Source organism: Phalacrocorax aristotelis, chromosome 6 (assembly GCF_949628215.1).
Source record: "Phalacrocorax aristotelis chromosome 6, bGulAri2.1, whole genome shotgun sequence".
Taxonomy (NCBI): domain Eukaryota; kingdom Metazoa; phylum Chordata; class Aves; order Suliformes; family Phalacrocoracidae; genus Phalacrocorax; species Phalacrocorax aristotelis.
Window position 1 is genome coordinate 52,684,136 of NC_134281.1, and position 24,683 is coordinate 52,708,818.

The window sequence follows — 24,683 nt, forward strand, 5'->3', positions numbered from 1 at the left end:
AGTTTGAGAGTATTATGTTTTATTTGGTTACACACGAGAAACGTTTCTAACTCTCAGGCTCCAATGAGGAGGCGAGCAATTTGTAATAATTCAGTGAATCGAGTGTGTTCTACTGGTACATACTATAAAATAGTTTCGAAGTAGCGTAACTTTTTATGATAGCTTGAAAACTGTTCCTTGAAGATAAATTTACATTAGGTGACCTCTTCATTTCTTGGAGAAGGACAAAACCTTTTCTTAGTGGCTGAAACAAAATTGAAATTGCAACAAAAGAAAACAATAGTTGTTTTTTTTTCTAAGCATGGAAATACATTCATCCCAAGAAATGCTCTTGTAAAGGAAAGAAAACAATATTACTAAGTCGGAAAAAAAGCCCAGAAAAGTTATTCCAATCCTATTTTTAAAAAAATAATGCATATTTTGAACATAATTCAGCTATTGCAATTTTTGGAAGTTCAATAACTGCTGAAGCCTACTGCTTTTTGCTGTGAGGTCTCTTGTATTGCAACTTAATGCTGTAACTCCTTATTTCTGACTCACAATAGATACTCAAAGGGCAGATATTTGAATTGGATAGTATGTGTTCTGCTATCAATAATATTTAAGACTTTCCTTTGAAGGTATATTTGCCGATATTAATAACGCTTTCTTTCTAAATAGCCTTCAGAAAAATTCTTTAACAGAAATCACCTAAGCACAGGATGTTGAATAGTAGAGTCAGATTGGTAGTTAAAAGTGCAACTTAAAATTGCAAACAAAATTATTTCTGCAAATGTTGTGTCTATGAGAAGATTATAATGCTTGGCTTTCTCAGCAATACTCTTAGTTTTGGCAATACTATATTAAAAATGTAAAATAGCTTTGCATGGACCTGCAGTGAAGTTACTGGTACTGAAAAAGATTGGTATTTGATAATCTGTATCTTTATGTTGGAGTATATGTTTGTGTTTGTCTTGAAAGCTGAAGCTTAGATGCCTTTTCATTGCATAGTAAAACAGATCAGCTGAAGTATTTTCAGCAGTGGCTCAACATAATCTATTTTATTGTACACTGAACCAGCATTGGAGAACTCAAGGTTGCTTATTGTATGTTAGGCAGGGGGTGATAGGGAAGAATTTTCCAAAAACGCTTCCAATAGGATCAGAAGCAGAGTCAGTTTCTGATTTTTGAAGACCCTTGTTCCCATTTGCCCAACAGCTTTGCTCTTAGATCCAGCCGTGCAGGCTATTTATACACCTTGTTGCTTTTCCTTAAATGGCATCTCTGAAACCTGTCTTCTTTCTGTCCACACCAAAACTCCTGTTTAAGCCCTTGTCTCTCTCACTTCTTGACTCCTGCCATGTTCTTATGTCCTGTCTTGTCCATTTAAAACTTGCTTCGCTCACATGGACTTAACCGGTGTTTATAAAAATCACCTTTGCTCATTTTTCTGACTGGATTATTCCTTTCCCTTAAGCTGTCTCTCTCCCTCAGGAGCTTCTCTTCAAATGAAATGCAAGCTATTCTTCCTTGTAGCTCTAAAGGCCACTCATAATTGAGCTACCTGATTTAATTTCCCAGCCTTTGTTCAGCTAGCTGTTCCAATGCTTCCCTGCTCAGTCCTAAAACAATCCATCTGCTATATCTCAACTGTTGCTGCTTGTTCCTTACAACATGTGAGCAGCTGCAATTGTCTCTTTCCCACATCTCTTCTTAGCATGAGGCTCCCGGTTCCACAGTTACCCGGGCAAACTCTAATTACTTTCTCCCACTTTTTCCTTTCTTTTCTGCCCATTAGCTTTAAATCCCTGATAAAAAGGGGGAAATATAATGAAGCTGTTTCAGTTCCTTACATGAGTAAAGAACATTTGGACAGCAGTTTATGCAGTTAGTGCTCCACAACACTACTCAAGTAGGACTAGTTAACGCACACTGTATTATCTGTGTTTTATCACTTAGCCCACAACAGCAAAAACACATGCCTAACACAACTTTAAAGGCATATTTTTTTGTGTGTTCCATTTGCATCTTTCTTTGTTGGCCGTTCTAGTGCTTAGATTTAGTCAATAGCGTCTCCATTTTTTTAAAACCTTTTAAAAATGTACACGTAGTTGCCTTCTTTTTGTGTAAAGAAGTGATCATTTTCCCTGCGCATCGGGGCTTGATTTAATAACCACTTGCCTTCATTTTGAACGCTTTTGAAAAGTGGTGTATGGAATAAGTGGAAACAGTCTTCCAACGGCAAGAAGTTGCCTTTTTTTTTTCCTCGCTCTCGCATGTTTTTGTGGTATATTCTTAACAAGTTACAGTTTACAAATTCTTTTTCTTACTAAAAAGGATGTATATACACTTAACTTCTACGTGTTTATATACATTGTGAGTATAAATGTTCCAGAGGCAGAAAAAATCATACCAGACAGATGGCAAGTAGTGAGGGTGGGAGAAGTGTTTATTTTTCTGGCTGGAGTATCGCAGTGTGAGGTTATATAAACTGATGATCAAGAACATGTTTTGGCCCATAAGGCTAATTCCTGTTTTAGAACTTCTACTAAAACAATTTATTCTTGCATTAAAGTCTGTTTTTAAGAGAGGCTTGTCTGAAACATTCTTGGGCAAAATAAAGGAAGGAAAGCCATAATGGGGTGGGGGAGATAGACAGTGATAGTTTAGAGTTTGAAAAGTCTTCAAAGGTAATCAGCAGTCTTAGCTTGGTAGCTTAATCTTGAAAGTGCAGAAATAATAACTTGAGCTTTTCTGATTGCTTTTGAGCACAATATCAAAGCGGAATATTGACAGAATTGGATAAAATCAGCAAATGTAGCTCTCTGCATTAGACTTCCTCTATTAATTCAATAGTTCAGTTAGAACTAAAATGGATAAACTTCTGCCTGCAATTTATTTTTAAGGGCTTAAAATGAAAACATTGTGTCTGCCTGCACACGTGCAAAAGGGAACGACTTTTCTGAACTGATGTGTGTCTACTATGTTTAAATCTTGCTGCCGTTGAAGTCAAAGGCTCTGACCCATCAGCCTGGCATAAATGGTTGTAGCGTATCCACATAACGCAGCCTTCAATGACTGCTAATTACTGGGCTTGTTATTTAGCAGTAGCCATACCCCATTGCTACATTAATACATGTTTATTTACCAGGTGTATGGTTTGTGGGGTTTTTTAACTGCTTAGCCTACAGCTGGGAGGCTCAGGTAGGTTGTGTAAGCATTTAATTCCTAAAGGCCTTTTTATATCTTACAAATTCCTTAAACTTTTGTTTCAGCTTGAAACATTTCGAAGTTGAACCGTTATGTGGGAGGAAACCTATTTTTGTGGAAAGTTTTAGCAAAAGGTTCTTTGAACAATAACAACAGAGGGAGTAAAATTTATTATTTATGTGTCATTTTTCTCTCATGCATTTGTGCAGTTAATTACTAAAACCTACAAAAAATTAACTGGGTTTGAGATGTGTTTTGTTTTCCTTTTTGAGAGCTCAAGCTAAACTTTTTAATAAATTACTGTCAATTCTCCAGTTCTTTGTGGGATATCTGGTCTGTGCAGTATGTTCCACCTTACCTAATAATCCTGTTTGTAGCAAAGTGCTGTAGTGTAGCTGATTCAAGAGCACATGTCGATCACACCATGCTTTATTCTCTCTACTGCTATTTAAAGCTGCCCTTGTTCTACATGCAGATATGCTGCAAGTATTTAAAGGTAAGCATATACAAATTTCCAGATACCCTAAACTATGTACATTCTTTATTATTCAAGCTTTGCTTTATTTTACTTTACTCTAATTTACCCCAGATAACTAATATATTGACCAGATAGCAGCTCTAACTACGTCTGAGTAGCTGCTAATCGGTGTCAAGCTATCTTCCAGGGTCAGGGTGCACTAATCATTACCTACATTATAATTCAAGTATTAGTATGTTGTTGCTAATGCATTTAGCAACCTTATAGTGTTATTAATTTGGTTTTTAAATTGAAGTTTGTTAACTGTTGTTATTTAGTAAACTGAAGGTCCAGAGGAACAACTCTTCATTCACTACAACATTTTAAGGATTCTTATCTCATTCTTTCCTACTCTGGGGGGCAAGTGGAATGCAAGCAGGCCTCAATCAGTAGGGCACTTAAGATATTAAGTCTTATTGTTTAAAGTTAAGCATGTGTCTGGCTAATTTAGGTTCTTAAACCGTATGCTGTGTGCAGCTGGGTTTGCAGAAGCCAGTCACATTCCTGAGCAGTTTCACTGGGGTCTGCAGAATTCTGTAAGACAGATCTGCCCTGAAATTCAAGTGAAGACTAAGATTCTTGTGCTGCCCCTGCAGAGTTTGCCTGTGTCAAGCATGCTAGAGTCTCCATTCTGAATACAGAATCCAAATGTTAGACCAAGTCAAATATATATATTTGCATCTTTTGATGTGTATTTCACCAAGGATCACCAGTTGGTGATCTATATGTATAGCTGGTTTTGTCTTTCTATCCTTCTGTTAATTCCAGGGATAGAAAGATACCAATCTTTCTTTTCTGATACTGTCTTCATACAGGTAAGTGGAATTACAAACTGCTAGACTGCTTTTAATGGTAGAACAAATTAATATGTGGATTCCTTTTGTCTCACTTGCTTTGAAATGTCAGCACCCCTGAAGCATAATATACTGGCTAAAGATAAACCTTCCCAGCAATCTTGTGTTTAAAATTTTACTTTGAAGAGAACATGTTGGATGGTTCCATACCCTCATGCTATGTCCAGCAAAATAGTCTATACAGTAGCATACTAAATTGTTTACTCTTTCCTTTTTTGTATAACAAATTAGTGAACTTTATAAAGCAACAAGTTCCAGGAGCTGAGCAACAGTTGCTGGTTGTTCTCATCCTTTTTCATCACTGCATGTGCTACTGTCTACTCTTCTATCAAGAGATGCATGGTGGGAGAACCAGAAAGGTGGCAGTGAACTGCCTTGGAAAGAATTAAGGGATACTAGTAGTAATGCACTTGTGTGAATGTTTTGCTTTAAGTACCCACTGATTTCAATAGGTTTACACAGGTGTTGTAGAACTGAGGCCAAAGAGATAAGTTCACCTACTTTTGAGACTCCTCTCTCAAGTCTAGCGAGAAGACTGTTGTATTTAACCTGCTTATGGAGGCCTCTGGCACAGGAAAGGTATTAAAGGAGCTAATTCTATATGTGTGAGCCTCAAAGTTAACCTTGTACTTCCTTCTCCTGTAAATATGACATTGCATTTTGAATCTGCTCTGCATCACAATGAGTTAACATACTATCACACTGAATATGGTTGAACAGACCATTCCATTGTCACTAGAAAGTGTCTGTGCAAAAATAGCAGTAGGTTGCTCTTGTTTTTAGGTTGTTAAGAACTAAGAAAAGGCAGTGACGTTCAAATCTGATGACTAAGGTATCTGGCAGTCTTCACAGCGCTGTGCTATAAATCCTCAGTGGACAGCCAATGTTTTAAAATAAGCAGCGCTGGAATTCAAACTAGGCTTTGCTGTGGACAAAATAGATGTGATGCTTTCTGAATTACAGAAGAATGGAGTACCCCTATGAAGAGGAAACAGTGATAGCTTTGTGTTGCACATCCATCTAAACAGGCTCTGCCCAGAAGAGACATCTGAGCAAACTTGATTGCCAGATCTTCTCTCTCAAATCAAATACAAATACAGAAATAGTTACCTAAACTATTAGACTTGAAAACAGGAGGGTGGACAGAAATCAAATTCTTCTTTAAAGGATAGGGATTTAAACCTTAAAATCAGGGAAAATCCAGTGTTTTTTAGCTTCAGGATATGGAAAAGTTGCAGAAATTGTAACCCTGTGTAAATGTAGAACCTTAAAATGTGCAGTTATGAATAAGTTTACATTTTCAAAGAAACAAAATGCTGTACGATAGGGAGAGACCTAACAGTGACATGTAGTTTATGCAGGATATACATCTCAAATCTGTTTCAGGATCATATGTCTGTGTCAAGCAGAGAGTCAGAGCAGTAAACCGGTGAAGTGAACATATGCATACATTTATTTTGTTTACTAAGCTGATTTCTCAGCTGTCAGCACATACGATGTGTTAGTTCAGGTTATAAAATACACATTAGATGCTGCTTTATTTTCTTAAAGTTCAGATTTTGGCAATCTAGCGCCACGTGTGTTTACTCTGCTTCTTCCTTGAGATTTGAATTGCAGAGTTCCTCATGGTGGGGTCTTTCTATTTTGAGGTTTTGGTTCTGCGATAAAGCATGCCACAATGATTCAGGGACAGCTTTCACAGGTCACATTGTCTATAACAAAATTATATCTCTAGCCTTTTGATAATGTCGTTGCTTAAAAAAAATTGCACCTATCAGAAAATATTCCAATTCAGTTGTGAAATTTATAGAAGAGTTCTTTAGCAGATTTAAATCTTGAAAGAATCATTTGATTTATCCCCATTCCAGAACATCAAAGCTATATAACATTTACTTATAATCTTGAGTTGTTTAAAGTACCTGTGTCTATGGATTACAAGAAATAAATTATACTTAAATTCCTTTCTTAGGTATATTTGTTTTTTACTTGGAGAGACTAAAACGATTACTTATGCACAAGCATTTTGTGCTGTCTCTACCTTTGCTAGATGAAAGCATTCAAGGTGCTTGGTTTTACTGTTTTAGAGTATAAGAGCAGTAGCCATGTTGTTCACTGTTTTGTTTTATACGTCATTAAACATGTGGTGCTCAGCAGATAATATACATTTATGGACAAAGTCAGTATCTTGAAGGTCTGAAAATAATCAAATTATTATAAACACCCCAGAAATTGCTATGATTTCTTTCCAAAGTGGTGGAAAATCTCTTGAAGTTTATAAGGTTATTTTAGGCAGGTTGCATCTTTTTCCAGATGACAAATATTGCAAATCAGTACACCTCAGTTTTCAGGTGGATTTTATTGCTCATGTGTGTAAACTTAATGGATTGTACTTTTAAATTTTTGTATGAATTCTCTACTTATTTATATTTAAACATGAAGAATCTATTACTGACATCTCTACACATGCTTTTAATTCAGCTTTTAATCGTCTGGACTCCTTTTGTCTTAAAAATAACATCAAAGTAATAAATACAGAACACAGTGTGATTAAAGAACATCTTGTGTTTTGCTCACCTAATTAGCATTATGCATCCAGTGTCTTGGAACATGGGCCTGTGTGAGAGTATTGTAGTGGAAGGCTTTCATGTGGACCCTGAAGATTATAGCTGTACTTTGAAACAATTATTAAAGCTCTGTTGAGTCAACTTTTACTGAGGAAGTAAGACTTAGCCTTCTATTTGCCCAAAAGCAGATTATTCTCTGCATGAAAACTACGAAGGTATTTGTTAAGGATGTAATTGGAAGGTTCAGTAGTTAGCTCAGCCAAAGCTTACCTTGAAAAAGGTCTGTGAGTACTAGGAGGAAGGTGAAATTGCAAATACTAAGTACTTGGTGCTGTCCCATACTCTATTTTCCCCAGTTGCTCCTTTCCATTAGACCCCTGCTTTGGTTGCTGAGTTCCTAGTCAAATACTGGTGAGCAGAAGCTGTGTGTTCACAACAGGGGCCTGCTGGAGGTGTGAGCATGTACTGACAGCCGAGCTGGGTGATCGTACAGCACTGGAGTGTCTTTTTGTGGGTTTCGTGGTGGGAAGAGTGTTTTGGTTTTTTTAAAAAAATATGTCACTTCAGTTTGCATCAGAGCAGTCCCAACAAAGAACCATGAGACATGTTTGACTCGTCCCATGCTGATGTACTGGTAGAACACAAGATTTGGTTAGATATTTTTAAAATATCCTGACCTGAAATATATTTTTATGCTGAAGTCAATAACAGCTTTGTTCATATACAGTGAGGTGAGATGCCTCCAGCTATAGGCACTTTCTTGAACCCAGGCATTTGTGATACTGGAGAATGTAAACATATCATTTAACAATAACTGTTAAATCCAGAATGGACTGTGCGGACACTCTGCTCCATTCTTGGCTTGCCTTTTTTAACCTGTTGGTATATGACCCAGTCATTGGAAGGTGCTGTATGAAGGTTGGGATTGTTTTCTTTTTATAAATACAACATAAAGTAAAATCCACTGCTTTCTAGGTGCATCCTGTAAGACTTCGTGTAATACATTAGTAGCTACTTGGTAGGAGTGATGATTTTTTTTAGTGAATGTTCAGTCAACGCTCTCAGAGTTATGACTATTTATAACCATAAATAAAGCTGCTTTTGGATGCTTCAGCAACAGTGGTGACAAACCATTGTGCCACTTGTGACTAGCTAGAAGACTGTGGCACATTCTCTTGAAACGGAATTATGTAGTAATTCATGCTTCTGTGGTCTCTGAACTTGATTATTTTCATTCCTTTGTCTAGGCATGAAGCCACACATCTAAGGGGCCTGACTAGCACGCAGCACAGTGGCTGACTGTGTGGTAGCCTGGCAGAATACTGGGACCCTGCTGCCCTTGGGACTTTTCATAAGTGTATTCCTTTGCAAAGTTTTCTCCTCATTAGAGTCTATCAAGTCTCTCCTTTCTCATCCTGTTTTCCTGCTCGTGGTGTGTAACTGCACTGATGTGCCACTGAAGTGGGAGGGCTGGGGATAACAGGGAACCATGGCTTTAATGGTGGCAATTAGAACTAAATTCCTTAACTCCCAGTGAGTTCTTTGCCAGTGGGTAACTGCTTTCCTTTAACTCCTGCACATAAGTGCCAAACTCACTTGCGAACTCATGCCATGTGTCATTCAGAGTTGGAGGAAAGATAACATATATAAATGGTTTTCAAGATTCTAAAGCATTATGGGAAGGTGAATTCTTCCCAGCTGAGTGCTAAAAAAGTTAATTTTGTGCAGTTCCATCTCTAAGGTCAGATTTTGCTCTGAGAGTTTAGAGAGTGAGTTTTGTGGTCTGTCTTACCATATGAAACTACCAGAGCAAAGCCAAATGAATACTCTAGATTAGTACGCTGTGCATAGATGTGAAAGTAGCTTTGTTCTGGTTTGGGTTTTTTAGCCTGCTTAGTTTCAAATAGATAGTTGCTTGCAAAATCTTATAAAGCTAGGATTAATTTCATAAGCTTTAGCAATACTCCATATTAGCTTTTTTTAATACCCTTAATCTAACTTTAAAACCACATATGCATTTTAAGGCGCTGCAACCAAGAGCCTTTATGGCAATTACCGTTGTCAGTATCAGGTCTGAAACTCTACTTCATCCTTTTTACAAGTGTAAATGAACCCAAAATAACTTCCTGCTTCTCAAATAAGTAAAGTATATTTGAAGCTCACACTCTCACTAGTATTTCTTTCCTGAAGGTATTAGGCTACATAAGAACTAGGGATGAGTGCGTGAGCAGTTGCAGCCGCTGGTGGGTGGGTTCCTCTTGCAGCTGTTCATTCCAGGAATCTCATTGTGCTGCTGCCTCTTTTTTTTTTTTTTTTTTTTTTTTTTTGTTCTTGTGCCTAAAAATCATCTCCTGGTACTTGCATGGTATGTACTCCAGCTGTAACTTAATTTTCACCCTAACACTTCATAATAGTGTGCTCTCTGCACAGCGTGGGTACTGATAAGCGCCTGCTTGGCTAAGGGTATTTTAGGGTATTAGGGTGGTGGTGGTCAGAAAGTCAGAAATAGCTGACAAGGCTGTTTTGTTTTCTTTGGGGAGGCTGTGCTTTTGTGGACTTATCACTTGCCAAAGGTATTACTTCACTCAGCCCTACCAACCTTTTTTTAATCAAATTTTTTGTTGTCATAACATTAAAATTTTGTGTCTTTTTTTTTGCAGTAGGGAGAATTTTCTTTGAGTGAAAACACAGATATTCCTTATTCAACTAACATGTTAAAAACATACTGGGTAGGTGACAGTTTTAGGCCCATTTTAGAAAACTTAGAATTATGACTTCTTCAGCAAATATTGATGTATTTAAAATCTTCAGAGCTTCATGTAATCTGTATCAGGCTGGATACAAACTCCACAGAAGAACCTCTGATTCTGTGGTATTCTGGGCTGGAAACTCTGCAGTTCCTTCATTTACACCAGCTGGGGTTTTTTTTACATATATGCAGAATAAATTTTAAATGGCATTATTCCCATTGATATGTAATCAATCACATAGCCCAGTGTTAAATACTTCGGTGTCAGTCTGGGGTTATGTTGTTGTCATTGAGTTATAAACTCACATATAATAGCAACAGCACAGTAGTTATCAGACAGTATCCAAAGGCTCTGATGCTTCAGTCCGTGGTATCACTGGGACTTCCCTCTGAGGGTGGTGGGGACATTCTTGGATTGTGAATAAGTTGATATATGAGACTACTTGACAGCTGAACTTTGTGTACATAAGAGTTGGGTCCTTACATCTTCATTAAAGCCATCAGTAAGATCTTTATCAGTATGGCCCATGCTTTATGCTCGTAGGAGTTTGTAATTTGCATTGCTACTTATGAATTGTAGCTGTTTATTTCTCATTAAGCAAGTGTCGCATATTGCTTACAGACTGGGAGGATCAGGAGAATAATATTTCCTTGGACTGCACTTGAACCAGGTGCTAGAGGGCTTTTCTAACTGTGAGATGTAGAAACTTTTGGTTTAATTGCAAATTTATTATGGAAAGCAACTTAGTCAAAAGGAGAGATTCAGTGGAAAAATCTGCAATTAGGCTACACATCCCCGTACTACCCTATGTTTAACAGTATTATTGCAGTTTCAGCAACTGCTTATGTGAAAAAGTGATACTAGAAAAGCATTTAATGTAATATTAGAGGGGGATAAATGTAAATTATGAGCTACGAATAAGAAGAAAACATCGTGTTACCCGTCTGCTCTTACCAGACCTCAAGCAAATGCTTTACAAACCACAGTTTTGTTTTCTGTTCCAGCTCTTCAAATTCCAGTATGTGATTGTTTCTCAACCAACTTGGATGCTGCTGTACTTTTCCTCTTGGTTTTAAGTGATTAGAAAAAAGAACTAACTATTAAGTATGATCTGAAAAAATCAGACTTTCATATGAATATTGGTAAAGTTGTGATTACAAGCTGGAATCTGCCTAACTCAATCCAGTAAAATCTTTGGCCAAACTTTTAATAATTTTTTCCCTCAGTCAATAGTCTCAAAGACAGATATTTGTTGTTATATGCAATTTTTGAGCTGTTATTCCAAATCCGTAACTAATCAAACCATAACAACGACCGAAATCATAGTTAAGTTATGTGGATTTGTAAGATTTCAATTGATGAGTAAACCATTCCAGTATATTGGCATTTGGCCACTTTGCTATGTAATAGTGTTTTTAATGAAGTATTGCTGTAGCAACAGATCTGGATGACATTGGGTAGCTGGTCGCTGCTGACTGTTGGAAATAAAACAGACTTTTAGCAACACATGTGTAATGTCTGAAGGTAAAGTAACCCAAAATAAATGCCTGTGCTCTACCGAGGATGCAGTATGGGGCACGTCAAGCCAAAGTCTGGCTTACTGACTTATGAATTTAATCCTTCTGTGAAAGTGTGTCTGTATGGTGAAAAACCCATGTATGCTAGTAATATGTGCAACAACTGAAATCTGAGAATAAATTAAAGGAGAACTGAGAGAAATTGTATTGCAGATGATTTTAAGCATAAAATATCAGTTATTTCAAAGGCGTTAAGAATTCTAGTACTATATGAAATGCTTCTGGATGTGTTATTTCAATGGAAAAGCTTGTTGGGGAAAGAGGATAATGAGAAGGTTAAAAACTTCACTTGCTCTCCTGAAGAACCAGCAAGTGAAAAAAGGCATGAGAAGTAGAAAATGAAACAAACTCAAGTGAAGCCGAAACCTGTTTTTTATTAAGGGCTTTTATTTAGAACAGTATTTCTTGGTTACTAAAACACTTGGTTACATTGGTTATATAACACAGCCAAGGTAAAAACTTAACAGAGGATTTAGATCAATATAGCGAAGTAGTCTCTTTAGATAGAGAGATCTTCAGAAGCCTATCAAAGAAAGGGCAAAACCCCTGGGGAAAAATTATTTCTTCTCTCTCTTCACTGCAGATGATGTTTCTAACTGTGCTTTAAAAACAGAAGAATACAGTCACCCTTATATATATTAACAGGTCATAGAAGAATTTACTCTCATAGTAGTACAATGTTCTGCCTTCCAAATGAAATACTACATTAAAGTATACATGAAACACACTTTCAAGACCTAACTGGAATTTTCTCATAGTCTAATAATTAGGGTTTTCTTTTTTTATTTTAAAGATAAAAATACAGACATTACTGTAAAGGATAATACAGATGATTTCTGCCTTCGAGATACATTAAGCATCGCATCAACGGACTCCTTTGTTTCCACGGCTGAGGTAAGACTCTTAAAAATTGCTTCTTTAAAGATTCATTGATCTGTGTGAACAGTGAACAGAAGAATCTTAATTCTTTGCTAATTATTGTAAGCAAAGCGTATTTCTCTTATGGGGAAAAAACTTTCCTTGCTTAGTTGTAACCAGCTTCCTAGCAGTTCAAGTAGTGAAGCTGGGTTCAGTTTGCACTTTTTGTTTTTTTTGGGTTTTTTGGGTTTTTTTTGTGCACTGGCAGAATGTTTCCCCAACTCCTTCTAAAAAGAAGTTGCTTTTGAAAAATATGTCAGATTTTCATGAGGAAAGAAGCACAATCGAGGCTATAGTAGTTCCTTTCCCCATGAACTGCATTTTTCTCTTCCCTTTTTATTTTCCCCTATTCCCTTACCATAACATAAAGATGTATGAAGAAGGCTTTGTCTTTTTTGGAGCTGGATGTTTGTGGAGAGAAAATTATTAAAATTGACAGCTACCTATTTTAGTACATTCCATGCACTTTGTCTAACTTACTGTACTTCATCTAACTTTCCCTAATCTTCTTGGATAAGACCACAAAGGATACTAAAGAAATAATCTTCTGATAACAGGGCATTGTTTATTAGCTGAAATCTGCTACAGCTCCCTTGAAGTATTTGGAAGAATTTTATATACAGTGGCACGCTTATTTGGTTGAGGAATATCTCCTTTCATAGCCTCTCAGGAGCTGAAGTGATCTTGAATAGCACTCTTCTCCCAATTACAGGAAAGGCAATTGGTCTCAGTAGATACATTCGGCATTAGATATTGCTATCATGTATGCACCACAACTAAGCTACTGAACTCAGACAGTTGTAAAAAGAGAGAATTGCATACACATTCTTTGCAATTATCTTTTGACTGTCCATTGTGTGCTTTGTTTTTCCATGACACAATTATCGTGATTTAGTAATTCACAGTAAGTTGTGATGGTATGCCTAGTGTTCATTCCTAAGATTGTGTCTATACTCTTTCCTGTAATTCGGATGAGACCACAATTCAAGCTTGCTTCAACATTGTTAGGTCTTGAGAGGAGCTGTAAACCATTAGAGTTTGTACACTTTGTATCTTCTTTTTTTTTTTTTTTTTTTGTCCCCATGAACTTTCCTAATGTTTTTGCAAGTAGGTGGAGATGGGAACAATCCATTATGGTCATTTGTGTTGCTTGGCTTAAAAACCCCCAAAAAACCCAGGATATATCACCCTAGTGGAATAACCATCCTATCCTGATGAGTCAAAATTGGCAATGGAATAGTCTTTACACATCCTGAAAATATTCTCTGCATTTTGATACATCAAAGCCACTTCTGTTACCTCTTTCTTCCAGAACAAAGTTGCAAAGATTTTTCTCTTCCTTTCCAGTGTTCTAGCCTTTGCCAATAGAACAAGCTCTCTGATCTCCTTTCTCAGATTTTATTAAAATTCTCAGCTGATATGAGTCTTGAAGAGTAACAAAGCCATAAGCAACCTGAAGTTTGGTGTTCAAACCAGAACACCATGAAAATTCTAGATTAAATATGAGCCACTAGGCTTAAACTACAGGGCCAGTTAGCTCACTAGTAGTAGCCACTGGGACATCATTGTGTGGTGCAGGTGAAATAAAGCTGTGAATTGGTCTTCTCTTATGCATATAGTGTTACCAGCTTTGGATTTGTCTCAGCTAATGGGCAAATAGGCATTTTTTCTTTTGTCCCATGCTCCCTGACTGCAGCTATAATTTTAGTAACTATCTGAAACTCTGTGTACTGATAGAGATTTTTAGCAAAGTTTTAAAACCTGAAATTCATATAAGTGTATACTGCTGTGTGATTTTGTCCTACTGGAATCATTAGTAATTTCACCTTCCGGGAAATCACAAAGTAGCACCATTTTTTGTAGTCACATCATGCTACAAGCTGTATGTTGGCAGTTACTCATCTTCCTTTTACATTGCATCCTGTCCCAAGGAGCAGGGCGAAGTATTTTGTGTGATTCTGGTTTTAGAGACTGGAAGCTATTTCCATGTTTCAGTGCTGACATGAAGTGAAGTCAAATTTAGTTCACTGCCCTCAGGAGAGATAACAGCAAAGACACAGGGAATCCTAAAACAAGACATAGACGTTTTGATGGAAACTGATACGCATACTGCTTAGGAGGAAACAAGAATGTTGTGCTGTGTTATATTAGGACAAGGCATAGGAAGATGGCTTTCAAGAAAAGAACTGTACAAAACTGGGGCAGTTGGCAGAGTTTAATCACGCGAGCTCTACAGGACAGCAGTAGGGTGTGCCAAAACTTCAGCTTGGCTATGGCTGATAATCAAGAGGATGCTGAGGATCATGCACTTGATGACTCCTCGTACAGAATTGTGCCAGTCTGGATACCTACAATACACAGGTGCCCAAATCCTTATAAAGATGGTTTAGACAGACAGTTGCCATCCCTAAGCCCAGACAGACTTCCATTCCTGAGCACTCGCAGGCTCTCAGAAGCACTGCAGAAGGGATGGTAAGCACAACCATTTGCCCTAATTAAGTTATAGATACTATAGCAATAGTGATAGAGGCATTTTCTTCCCCATTTGAGACCGTCTGCCATCAGCTTGTCTTTATGAGGGTTAGTGTCTTGACACTTGCTATCTCACCTACTGTGTGTTCGAAATAGCTACCACCTTTGGCAAGAACACAGCCGTGAGTGTGCCAGATAAAGCTCTCCACCCTCTCGTTCCTGGCTTCTTTTCCATCTTTCCAATAGAAGCTCTTTCTGCTCTCCCTGACAGTGAGCTTCATTGCTGCCTCTCAGTTGTCAGTGTACATGCATTTAGCATGTCTTATTTTCAGATCTTGGCCAGAACTGAACCTGTAGTTCTATTATCAAATAAATTTTGCTTGCTTTATTGAAATGTTAACTCAGTCCAAAGCGTAGGAGATTTTAGGCTTGTGAATAAAGCCTTAGCTGCTCTCTTTTTTATCACTAATTCCTTTACTAAGGTTGTCTTTTTCTCAGTTCAAATCTACTAAAACAACAGTTCAGGAAGGAGTAGGGTTTGATAACAGGGAAGGAACACCAGTTTCCATATGCCTGTAATTATTTGTACCTGGCACCAAAACCTTCAAATTGAATGAAATGGAATTTTAGATTCAGAAAGTGCTCAAAAAGATCCCTGTCACTGAAAGGTAGGGGTACCTTTTTACTTGTTTACAGATAGATGTTTTATTCCTTTACCTGAAATAGGGAATACCAGAGGGAATAATGTTGGCAAGTAGTAGTAAGGTGTATTCCTGTAGCATTTATAAGGGAGGTGTCTGGTTTGGTTTCTTTCCTGTTTCATTGTAAAAATCAGACACGTATATATTCTGTATTCTGACTGCCTTCAGAAATGTGACCATAATCACTAATCTGATCTTCTCAGACCTTATTGTTCTCATCCTGGTCACTTCCCCCATTCATGTCATCTGTCTAGTTTGATATGGATTATTTTCTTACCCCAAAAACAAATGTACTACAGCAGTCCTGCAGTTGAGCATGCCCTGGGTAGCAAACCATAAGGAGCTCCCTATTCTAAAAACTTTAATGAGGTATGGAGGTGCCTCGTATTTATAGTCTTAAAACATGTGGAGAAACAGCGGAAAGAATTAATCCCTGAAGTCTTTCATTCTGCTAACAATAATACTATTTCTTTGGAGAACCTGTACCTGAAGTGCCACTATCCACTGCGTACTACTTTGGGCAAACTTAAAAGGTTTCACGGTGTCCATGGTGAAGCATGACAGCCAGTAATAAAGCTTATCTATTCATGTCATCATCAGAAGCTTTCCACCTCCCAACAAATGTCAGTAGTGTTGTAGGCAACAGGAAGGTTCTGTTCCACTTTGAGAAACACCTCCTGCTACTATGTCCTTTCTAACAAATTCCTCAAACTTCATGCTTTATTTCTGTTGATTTTTTTCCCCCTGCCATTATTTGTCTGCCACAACCTAATAGATGTAGCCGCAGTTAGAAGGATTCCATTGTAGGGAAAAGTTTTCCATGTGGCAATGAAGACTGGTCAACGGGAACCAGATTCCTTTGATTCCCTCAAAGGACAGCTGTGGTTCCTTGCTGTATGGCTATGAATAGGAAAACTTAGGCCAGCAAGTCATTAAATTGTTCTCTAAAAGCTTTAATAATAAAAAATCTGGAGTTGACCTGTGTCCTCTAACAGAAACCTTAGCTATGTATGGTATTTGCAGTTTCATCTAATAGCCAGTGTGTTCCTATACACTGACCACTCGTACTATACAGCTTTTAGTTCTTATATACATGTAACATTTGTAACAAATAGCATATATTAGCACTGAACTAATTTTTGTACCATAATACCTCCATGTAGGTATTATATAGGCAAAAGCCTATGTACCAGACACAGCCTGGGATTGTTCTGCCCAGCGAGGAGCAGTACTGCCACTGAGGCACACAACAGTGAATTCACATTCTTCATTATGCTTAACATTAATAAAGTTGCAGCAGTAATTCAGATAAAATCATGTTCTGAATGTGTGTTTTCCTCAAAGAAAATGTATCAGGTGTCTTATAATATATACAAGGAAGTATAGGAGTTCCTGAAAATACATGAACTTCCTTCCTGTTTTCTTTCAGATATTAGGAAGAACGCACCACTTTATCATTTCAGTTTATTAAAGTATTCTTAAATGTTTTAGTAAGTAATTTGCATCTCATCTTCCAACACCCAAAACATGTCTCTCACTCATCCTGCAGCTACTTATGTTGTTGTTTTTTTTTAAAAAAATCTTTTAAAAGCTAAAGATACCCAGAGAAAGAGAGCAGCAGCAGCCTTTTTAATACAGGGTAAGCATACTTTCTCAGAATGTAAGGAATGCTGACTGTGCCAGTAAATTGACCTTTTTATTAGGGGGAGCAAGCAAGAATTCCGAAAAGGTCTAGCATTCTTTATTTTTGTTACATTCATGTAGCTGGTTATTTTGGTAGTCAACAAGGTCTTGATGCACAGCTGAGAATTTTTTTCTATTTATTAAGAAACAACTTGTGAGTGGCAAGTAAGAGTGCTGAGTCTGTTCATTAGACCAGAGCAGTCAGGGAATCCCAGGCTTAAAAACTATTACAAGTTCCAGAGGTTTGATGTTTTACAACAATGGTTTCAGCATCTCTTTACTAGCAGATGCAGCCTTAAAGCCGAACTGTCCAGAGAAAATTGATTAGCATCTGAACAAAACCAATCCATGTTGTAATCTTCAGAGGCTGCTTTGCAGCACTGTGTATAGAGACACAATTTACTGCTACAAGCTTTGGAGTTTTGAAGATGTAGGTATTATTTCAACATAATGAAGTTAGGTATCCACTGCAGGTCATCATAAATGTCCTGAGCAGTGGTCACTGATAACCACTATCTCTTTCTTTAGCCTTGAATGGATAGAAGTAAAGCATGACAAGATTAGGTTGCTGCTATAGGGTGTTCCATCTTTTCAGCTCTTCTCTGCATTTTCATATTCTTCTTCATGTAACCCCACATGACACTGAGGAAATAGCAAACATTCAGAATCTGGCACGTCAGCTACATCATCACAAACCTCTGTGCTACAGCTACCAGCACTTTTGGAAACTGCTTGGAGCACTTTTTCATTCTTAGTGGTGTGTTAAGTGTTTCAAAATGGCAGTGGCTGTGCAAAGAAGTGTTCGGTACAGAGTGGAAAGAAAGGACTCAAGGAGCTTTCAAGAGTCTAACTTACCTGTGATGACAAGATGTGGAATGCTGGGGCTTTCTGATAAATACTGAACCACTGTTGAGGCAAGTTACGCGGTGCATAGGGGTGCATAGTGGGGTAAGAAGCAGCTACCTGAATACATATCACGAATGCACGTCAGTTTGTGTAAGGTAGTTATAGTGATAGTGAACCATCTCATTTAAAACTAACCTTTCTCTCCACCTTTTTCCTCAAAAGTAACAAGTCCGTGGAGACTTTTACAAGAAAGGGTTTTGATTTTCCTTTTGATGTTGGCTTGAGAAGGTTTTATCTAGAAAATGTTGTATGCTCTGCATGTTGTTAAACACTGTATATGATTTGTCCATTCTTCTAATGGCTGAACGTATTGCAGGTCTATTGCAAGACCTATGTTGCTGGTCTTACAAACATTCAGTAATGGCTATTCTTTTTGAGATTAAATAGGGTGAAAGCTTGCCTATATAAACATCCTGATTCAAAATAAAATTAGATGTTGATTCTCCGACCACACATCCACTTTTCTAACATAACTGAATCTTTTAAAATATAACACTGTATGTTACATATATATATGTATTGTTTATATCTACATATAAAATATTTATATATAAATATATTTTTTAATACTAGAAAGCATCAAAAGAAAATCCATGATGACTCCAGGAGCATTACGATGCAGCTGCAGAGCTTGTCTGGAAATCACCTTTTGTAGTTAAACTTCGAGGTCGTTTCATTTTCGGGTTTTCAGTTTGTTTTTTCTCCTCTCCTCTTTTTGCATGCTAAGAGAAGTCAGTGATAGAGGAATTTGCACCCCCTTTCCAAACGTTTCTGGTTGGGACTGACTTCTAACTGTAATCAAAACCATCTTGTGAGTGGAAGAATAGTTACACCTTTCTCTCTTGCTTTGTAGCTGGTTGATTTAACCTCTCTGTTTGAGCTCAATAATACTCATTGCAACAGTAACACAGCTATGTTATTTCATCTGCTAGCATGAGAGGAAGTTTAAAAAAAAAAAAGCTAACTAATCACGGGCCTCACCCAACTCCCAGGTATCAGATTCTGTGCTAATCTGTAACCACAAAGGCTATGATCAGGCATCTTCATGTGCTGAAGATGGTAACATCTCAGGCTTGCTGGCAGCAGCTGGAGATTATCTGCATCTAACTGTAGAAATCACAATCCTAAATCAGTCACAGTCAGTCAGTTTGCCTAAATATCTGAAGAAGGGAATTTGCCCGAAGTTCGCTAGAGAAAACCAATATAATCCCTTTTACCACAGAAATTATAACCTCCAAGAGAGGGGCAGCTGTTTACAAAGTGCATGTGTGTTCACAACCTATTTCTCCTCATGCTTTGCAAATGAAATAAAGTAAATGGAATGTTTTATGGCTTCAGTAATAGCTGGATCAGGTAAGAAATAAATTAGTATACTTATATGTATTCTGTTTTGGTCTTTATTTTGGAAAATATGTATGTATTGTTCCACAGTTAATACTTTCTTAACTATAATGTAGAATAACACATTCTGGAGTAAAGAATTTTCACTTGTCCTTGTTTATACCTGTTCTAACTATTACACTATATATACATGTGTGTATATATGGGTGTTGTGTGTGTGTCTGTATGTATATTTGTTTCTTATATCTGAAAGAAATCAGTTTATTCCTGTTTCTTCCAGTTGGTTAAATTATTCCTTCCTATATATTTTCACACATATTTTGCATTAAAAGCTATGTGGCTTCCTTTGTTTAATAAGAACATAAATTTTCAGGTGGGCTTTCTGGATTAGCAAATCCAAAACACAATTTGGTGCTACGATTAGTATTGTTAAATTGGAGTAAAGTCTTTAGTCTTAATAGCTGTAAATCTTTTTTAGAAAGTCAGCTTATTCTGCTCTGTTCTTCCAAGCAAAACAACTGATAAACAAATACATACTTTGAAAATGGAAATACTTTCAAGCTAGAGGAATTCTGAAAGTGTACATTCCTCATTTAATTATAACATTTTGTTGACCTTAAAGCTTTTATTCCTTCACTTATTCCCCAGCTATCGTCTTGTCACTTGAGTCTTAATTTGAGAACTCTATAGAATTCTATATAGGAATACAGGGGTTTGGGTTTTGGTTTTTGGTTTGGTTTGGTTTTTTTTACCCAAACTAATACATTTAAAATGGAACCTGACAGTTTTGTGAAAGGAATCATATGTATTTGCTTACAGTAAAAGGATACTGGTATGAGTGATTCAAAATAGTAGTGCAAGTTCCAGCAAATGTCTGCCATCTCACAACGTGCGACGCTTGTCAGAACACCAGCTCTGTACTGAAATGTCTGTAACTTATTCATGTGCTTAAATGCTTACACAGACAAAAATAGGTATTGGCATGTGCCTATATCCTTCCCCTTAGCAGGCAAGGCTTCTTGGCCAAGCTGTTGGTGCTCTAATTGGCTCAACTAAAGTGTGTGAAGCAGACACACTGGAAGCATGCTTCTTAATGTCCTTATGAAGTGTTATGCCAGCCCTTGCCTCTGTGTCCTCACTGATGGGAAAAACTGTTCAACATAGATCTATTTGAAAATTTTAATGGAAGTTTAACATAAAGTTATGTTTTAATCTGATTATTTTAAAATTTTCTAACATATAGGGTTATTATTCTTATATAGTTTATTTACTATGAGAATTATTTTTTAAAGATGTTTCTAGGGTCTCTTTTTATAGCCTAGAAGCACAGGTTTGTTTCCCCCATGCAGGATATTTTTAAAAAAAATTGACAAGAGAAAGTTAGAATTCTTTTCTGGTCATTAACTAAATTGAAGGATGTGTAAGCTTCTGGGGTTTTTTTGGGGGATCATTAATAATATAGTGTAATGTTTGTGGTGGACATTGTAGCTATCCTTTGTTTTGTGGATTAAATATGATATTCTGTAAACAGGCGTTCTCCATGTTATTTATGTGCTTTCATTTCTTAATCTGATTTGGGTTTTCTTGCTCTAAAATGTGTATGAGTTCATGTTAATTTATATGATAACCACACAGTTAAAGCTGCTGATAATGAAAACCTTTTTGGGAGTCTGTAGTAAAATGCTGGATGTTCATGCTTCATACAATATGCTGTGGTAACTAGCAGACATATTTACCAGCAAAACAAAAGCAGGGGTGGGAGGATGTTACTATTTCCAGCTTCCTAAAGATTTGCATGATGCAATCATTCTGTACTTCGCGTCCTGACAATTTTTTTAACAGTTTTGAGACCCACTAGATTTAACTAAACAAATTAAAACCAAAACTAAGCTGCCTCCATTTAATTAATTAAACTTTTGAAACTTGAAACCTGAAACTGTAGCTTTCAGATTTTAAAAGTCATGAAGTAACACTCTTGTTAACAGTGTGGTGTTTCTCTTCTGTTTACTAGTTGAGTGTTGCCCCTTTGTTTTAAAGCAGATGCAGAAGAAGATACATATTTCAATAGAATATCAGGAAAACCTCTTTAATCTGTTTTAGCTTTACAAAAATTATGTTAGCAAGCTCTTTAATGAACTTCAAAAAATTCCTTTTTTCAGCTTGCAGAGCACAGAGAGATTCGTAATACGTATGGTCTAGATTCCCTTTGCCATTGCCCATTGTATGAAGAAGCTATGCAGTTAGCAGAAGAAGGCAAAATTTATTCACGAGTGCTAAGGTATTGATTTATGTCTATCTAATTATTTCCAAGAAAAGCAAGAATTAAAGTTAAATATTCTGTATAGTACTCATTTTTAGAAGTTACTTGTACTACGTATTTTTTCTAGGAACTAGACTTAGTGGAAGTTTCTTGTGCTTCTTTTTTTAATGGTCTTTAAAAACCTTTGGGTTTTTTTGTAGGACTGAAATGTTTGAATGTCTAGGAGACAGTGACTTCCTCGCTAAACTTCATTGTATTCGACAAGCTTTTCAGGTAAATAGTAAGGAGAGTGATTTGTCTGCCTGTCTTGTTCAGCCTAAAGGACATGGCATTGAACCTATCAATGCACCACCTGTGCAAGCATTTTTATAACATATTCTGTAATTAAATATTTACCCGTTGCTTCTAAAATGGGACGTATTTGCAGGGGCATCCCAATTTTGTGATTAGCTTGGGAATCTTTGCACCAAAGAAACTTGCCCACTATCCTAGTGGTTATAATAAGTTTGATTTAAGTGTTGAGGGTCACTTAGTATAACCTGTGAATGAATATGTCTATGTTTTCTGAAACCTTTTCTAGATAATTCTTTCAGAAACAGCAAACAGAATATTTCTTGCTGAAAGTGGAAGAAAAATTTTGTCTGCTTTAATTGTGAGAGCACGAAAGGTAAAGCCTTTTTTAAACTGTTTTATTTTTAATGCAACTTCTACCAGAATTTACTTTTCAGTGTAAATAAACCATCTCTCATGTTAAGTTTGCTTGATACTCCTTGCTTTTTACTTTACAGAATCCAAAGAAATTTGAAGATGTCTTTGATGAAATGATATATTTTTTGGAACAAACAGATCACTGGGATAACACTGAAATGGAACTTGCTGCTAGAGGAGTGAGTCTGAATTTCTGAAAAGTGCTTTTACCCTTAATTATGCAAACCATAGCATCTAAAAATAAATTTTTACAGTTCAGAATTGTGGGAGAGGCAACTCTTCTTTGTTTACATTGCTGATTTAGAGAAATGACATCCACCACTGCAGTTTAGTACCAGAAAGCACATAATTATTTTTTAATTTCTCCTTTACTGACAAAGTATCTTCAGTATTCATTAAAAACAATTATAAATCTGGATATTAATCCAGAGTTAGAATATAGGGGATGCTGAATTCCACTGCTGAAAGAGAAACTAGGTTACTTAGATAATGTTCTGTTCTAATATAGGTGAAAAACTTGAATTTTTATGACGTTGTTCTCGACTTCATATTAATGGATTCATTTGAAGATTTAGAAAATCCACCGATATCTATACAGAATGTAGTAAATAACCGCTGGCTAAATTCCTCCTTTAAAGAAACAGTAAGTATTTATGTGTAATTTTCATAATCATTATTCTATAGTACATTATAATAAGTAGATGGTATGATCTATTGGTATGATAGTATTGGTGTAAGCATTCTCATATAAAATTTCTGTATATGCCAAAACTGTTCTTCCGCTTATCTGTGCTTTATATTCTTATGTAGAAATGAGAATAAATCCAGCAACTTCAGGATACAGACTATGAATATTGTCTTGATAATAACATTAATTCTGAGCAAAGAAACTAAACCGTCCTCCACTGTAAAGTCTAATTCAGTTTCCAATGTAACAGAATATGTACCTGAAATATTCCTCAGGGAAAATAAAGAGATAGTACTATCAGGTTTTTCATAATAGCAATTTAAAAGCTACAAGTCTTGGTCTAAAATATATAGAATGATTGAATGTACTAGAGAAAATAACTTGTCCTGCAAAAAGGAGTTTTCTCTGAGGAAGCAGAATTTTAGAAGGAAGTTTGTTAGCCACATCTTAGATATTAGATACAGGTTCTTGGTTCATATACCAGAGACTTAGCAATAAGGCACAAAGTTGCAAGCAAACAGAAGTAAGTTAATACAATACAGGCATTCAGATGTTCGTAACATTTCACAGTTTTTCAGATGTTCCTGTTTATTTGTCAAATGGAACTCATCCCTCTGTTACAGACATACAGGACATGGTCAGCGGGTACTACTGTAATTTCATCCATTTATATCTATAAACTGCTAGTTTTGCTTTTATTTTTGTCTTGCAATTGAAATATTCCCTCTAGAGGGGGGAAAAAAAAAAGGTAACATGCATGTATTTTTGTAGTTATGTGATAACATTGTGTTTTCTGAGTAGTAAATTATCTTGCAGTACTGACGGCGAATTGGATGAGGTTACAAGCTATGAGCGGAATAAGCCTAGTACTGATATCGGTATATTGTATCTTACAGGTCCATATTTGGACAAAACTCCTTAGCTGAATCTGAAGCTATTGCAAGAATGTTTTTGCTAAAAGGAAAAAGGACATTTCAATGTGATTGCACGCAATTTAATATCTAAAATAGTTACTTATGTCTGAGCACACATTTTGTTGTATAAGACAATGGTCCTCCATTAAACCCAGTGAATGTTGCTAACTGTTGCAACTGTAAAAGCAGTCAAGGATGCCAAATTACATTTGAATTAAACAAAGAAAATGTTGCAAAGTAAGATCTGAAAATAAATATGAACTACATGTAAAATGAATTATTGGTATCAGATGATATTTTATAGTTTTAAACTTCGTGTTATCACAAGATTAAAACTGAAGAAACACAAATCCCCAAATTATAGAAATACAGTATTCTGCAGGTCGCTTCTTTTGAGATAAAAGATAATTTCTCTTATAATGAAGTTATGCAGGTTTGGGGCTTTTTTTTTTTTTTTACATTCAGGCTGTGGCTTCAAGCTGTTGGTCAGTACTGAAGCAGAAAAGACAGCAAATGAAGGTAAGTTGCCTTGCAAATTATGTGGACCAAAGCTACTGATGAGCTCCTAAGAATTTGAAGTTCTGTCTTATAGCTTTGGCAGAATAAATTCCAGATCAACCCTTAATCCTGTAGACATGTTA

General features: G+C 36.5%; 1 protein-coding gene across 7 annotated transcripts in view; it reads left to right on the forward strand.

The window, feature by feature from the left end:
* The window catches only part of MIGA1 (mitoguardin 1), a 40,561-nt gene that overhangs the window by 12,877 nt on the left and 3,001 nt on the right, over nucleotides 1–24,683 (forward strand). For all 7 annotated transcript variants that reach the window (XR_012661259.1, XR_012661260.1, XM_075097910.1 and 4 more), the window contains exons 8-14: nucleotides 12,245–12,345; nucleotides 21,632–21,750; nucleotides 21,933–22,005; nucleotides 22,313–22,399; nucleotides 22,521–22,619; nucleotides 22,949–23,083; nucleotides 24,508–24,561. Coding sequence is in view for 5 of the 7 variants with exons in the window: in XM_075097910.1 (XP_074954011.1) it covers nucleotides 12,245–12,345; nucleotides 21,632–21,750; nucleotides 21,933–22,005; nucleotides 22,313–22,399; nucleotides 22,521–22,619; nucleotides 22,949–23,083; nucleotides 24,508–24,561 (668 nt within the window). In the remaining 2 variants the exon portion in view is untranslated. The remainder of the gene's footprint in view (nucleotides 1–12,244; nucleotides 12,346–21,631; nucleotides 21,751–21,932; nucleotides 22,006–22,312; nucleotides 22,400–22,520; nucleotides 22,620–22,948; nucleotides 23,084–24,507; nucleotides 24,562–24,683) is intronic.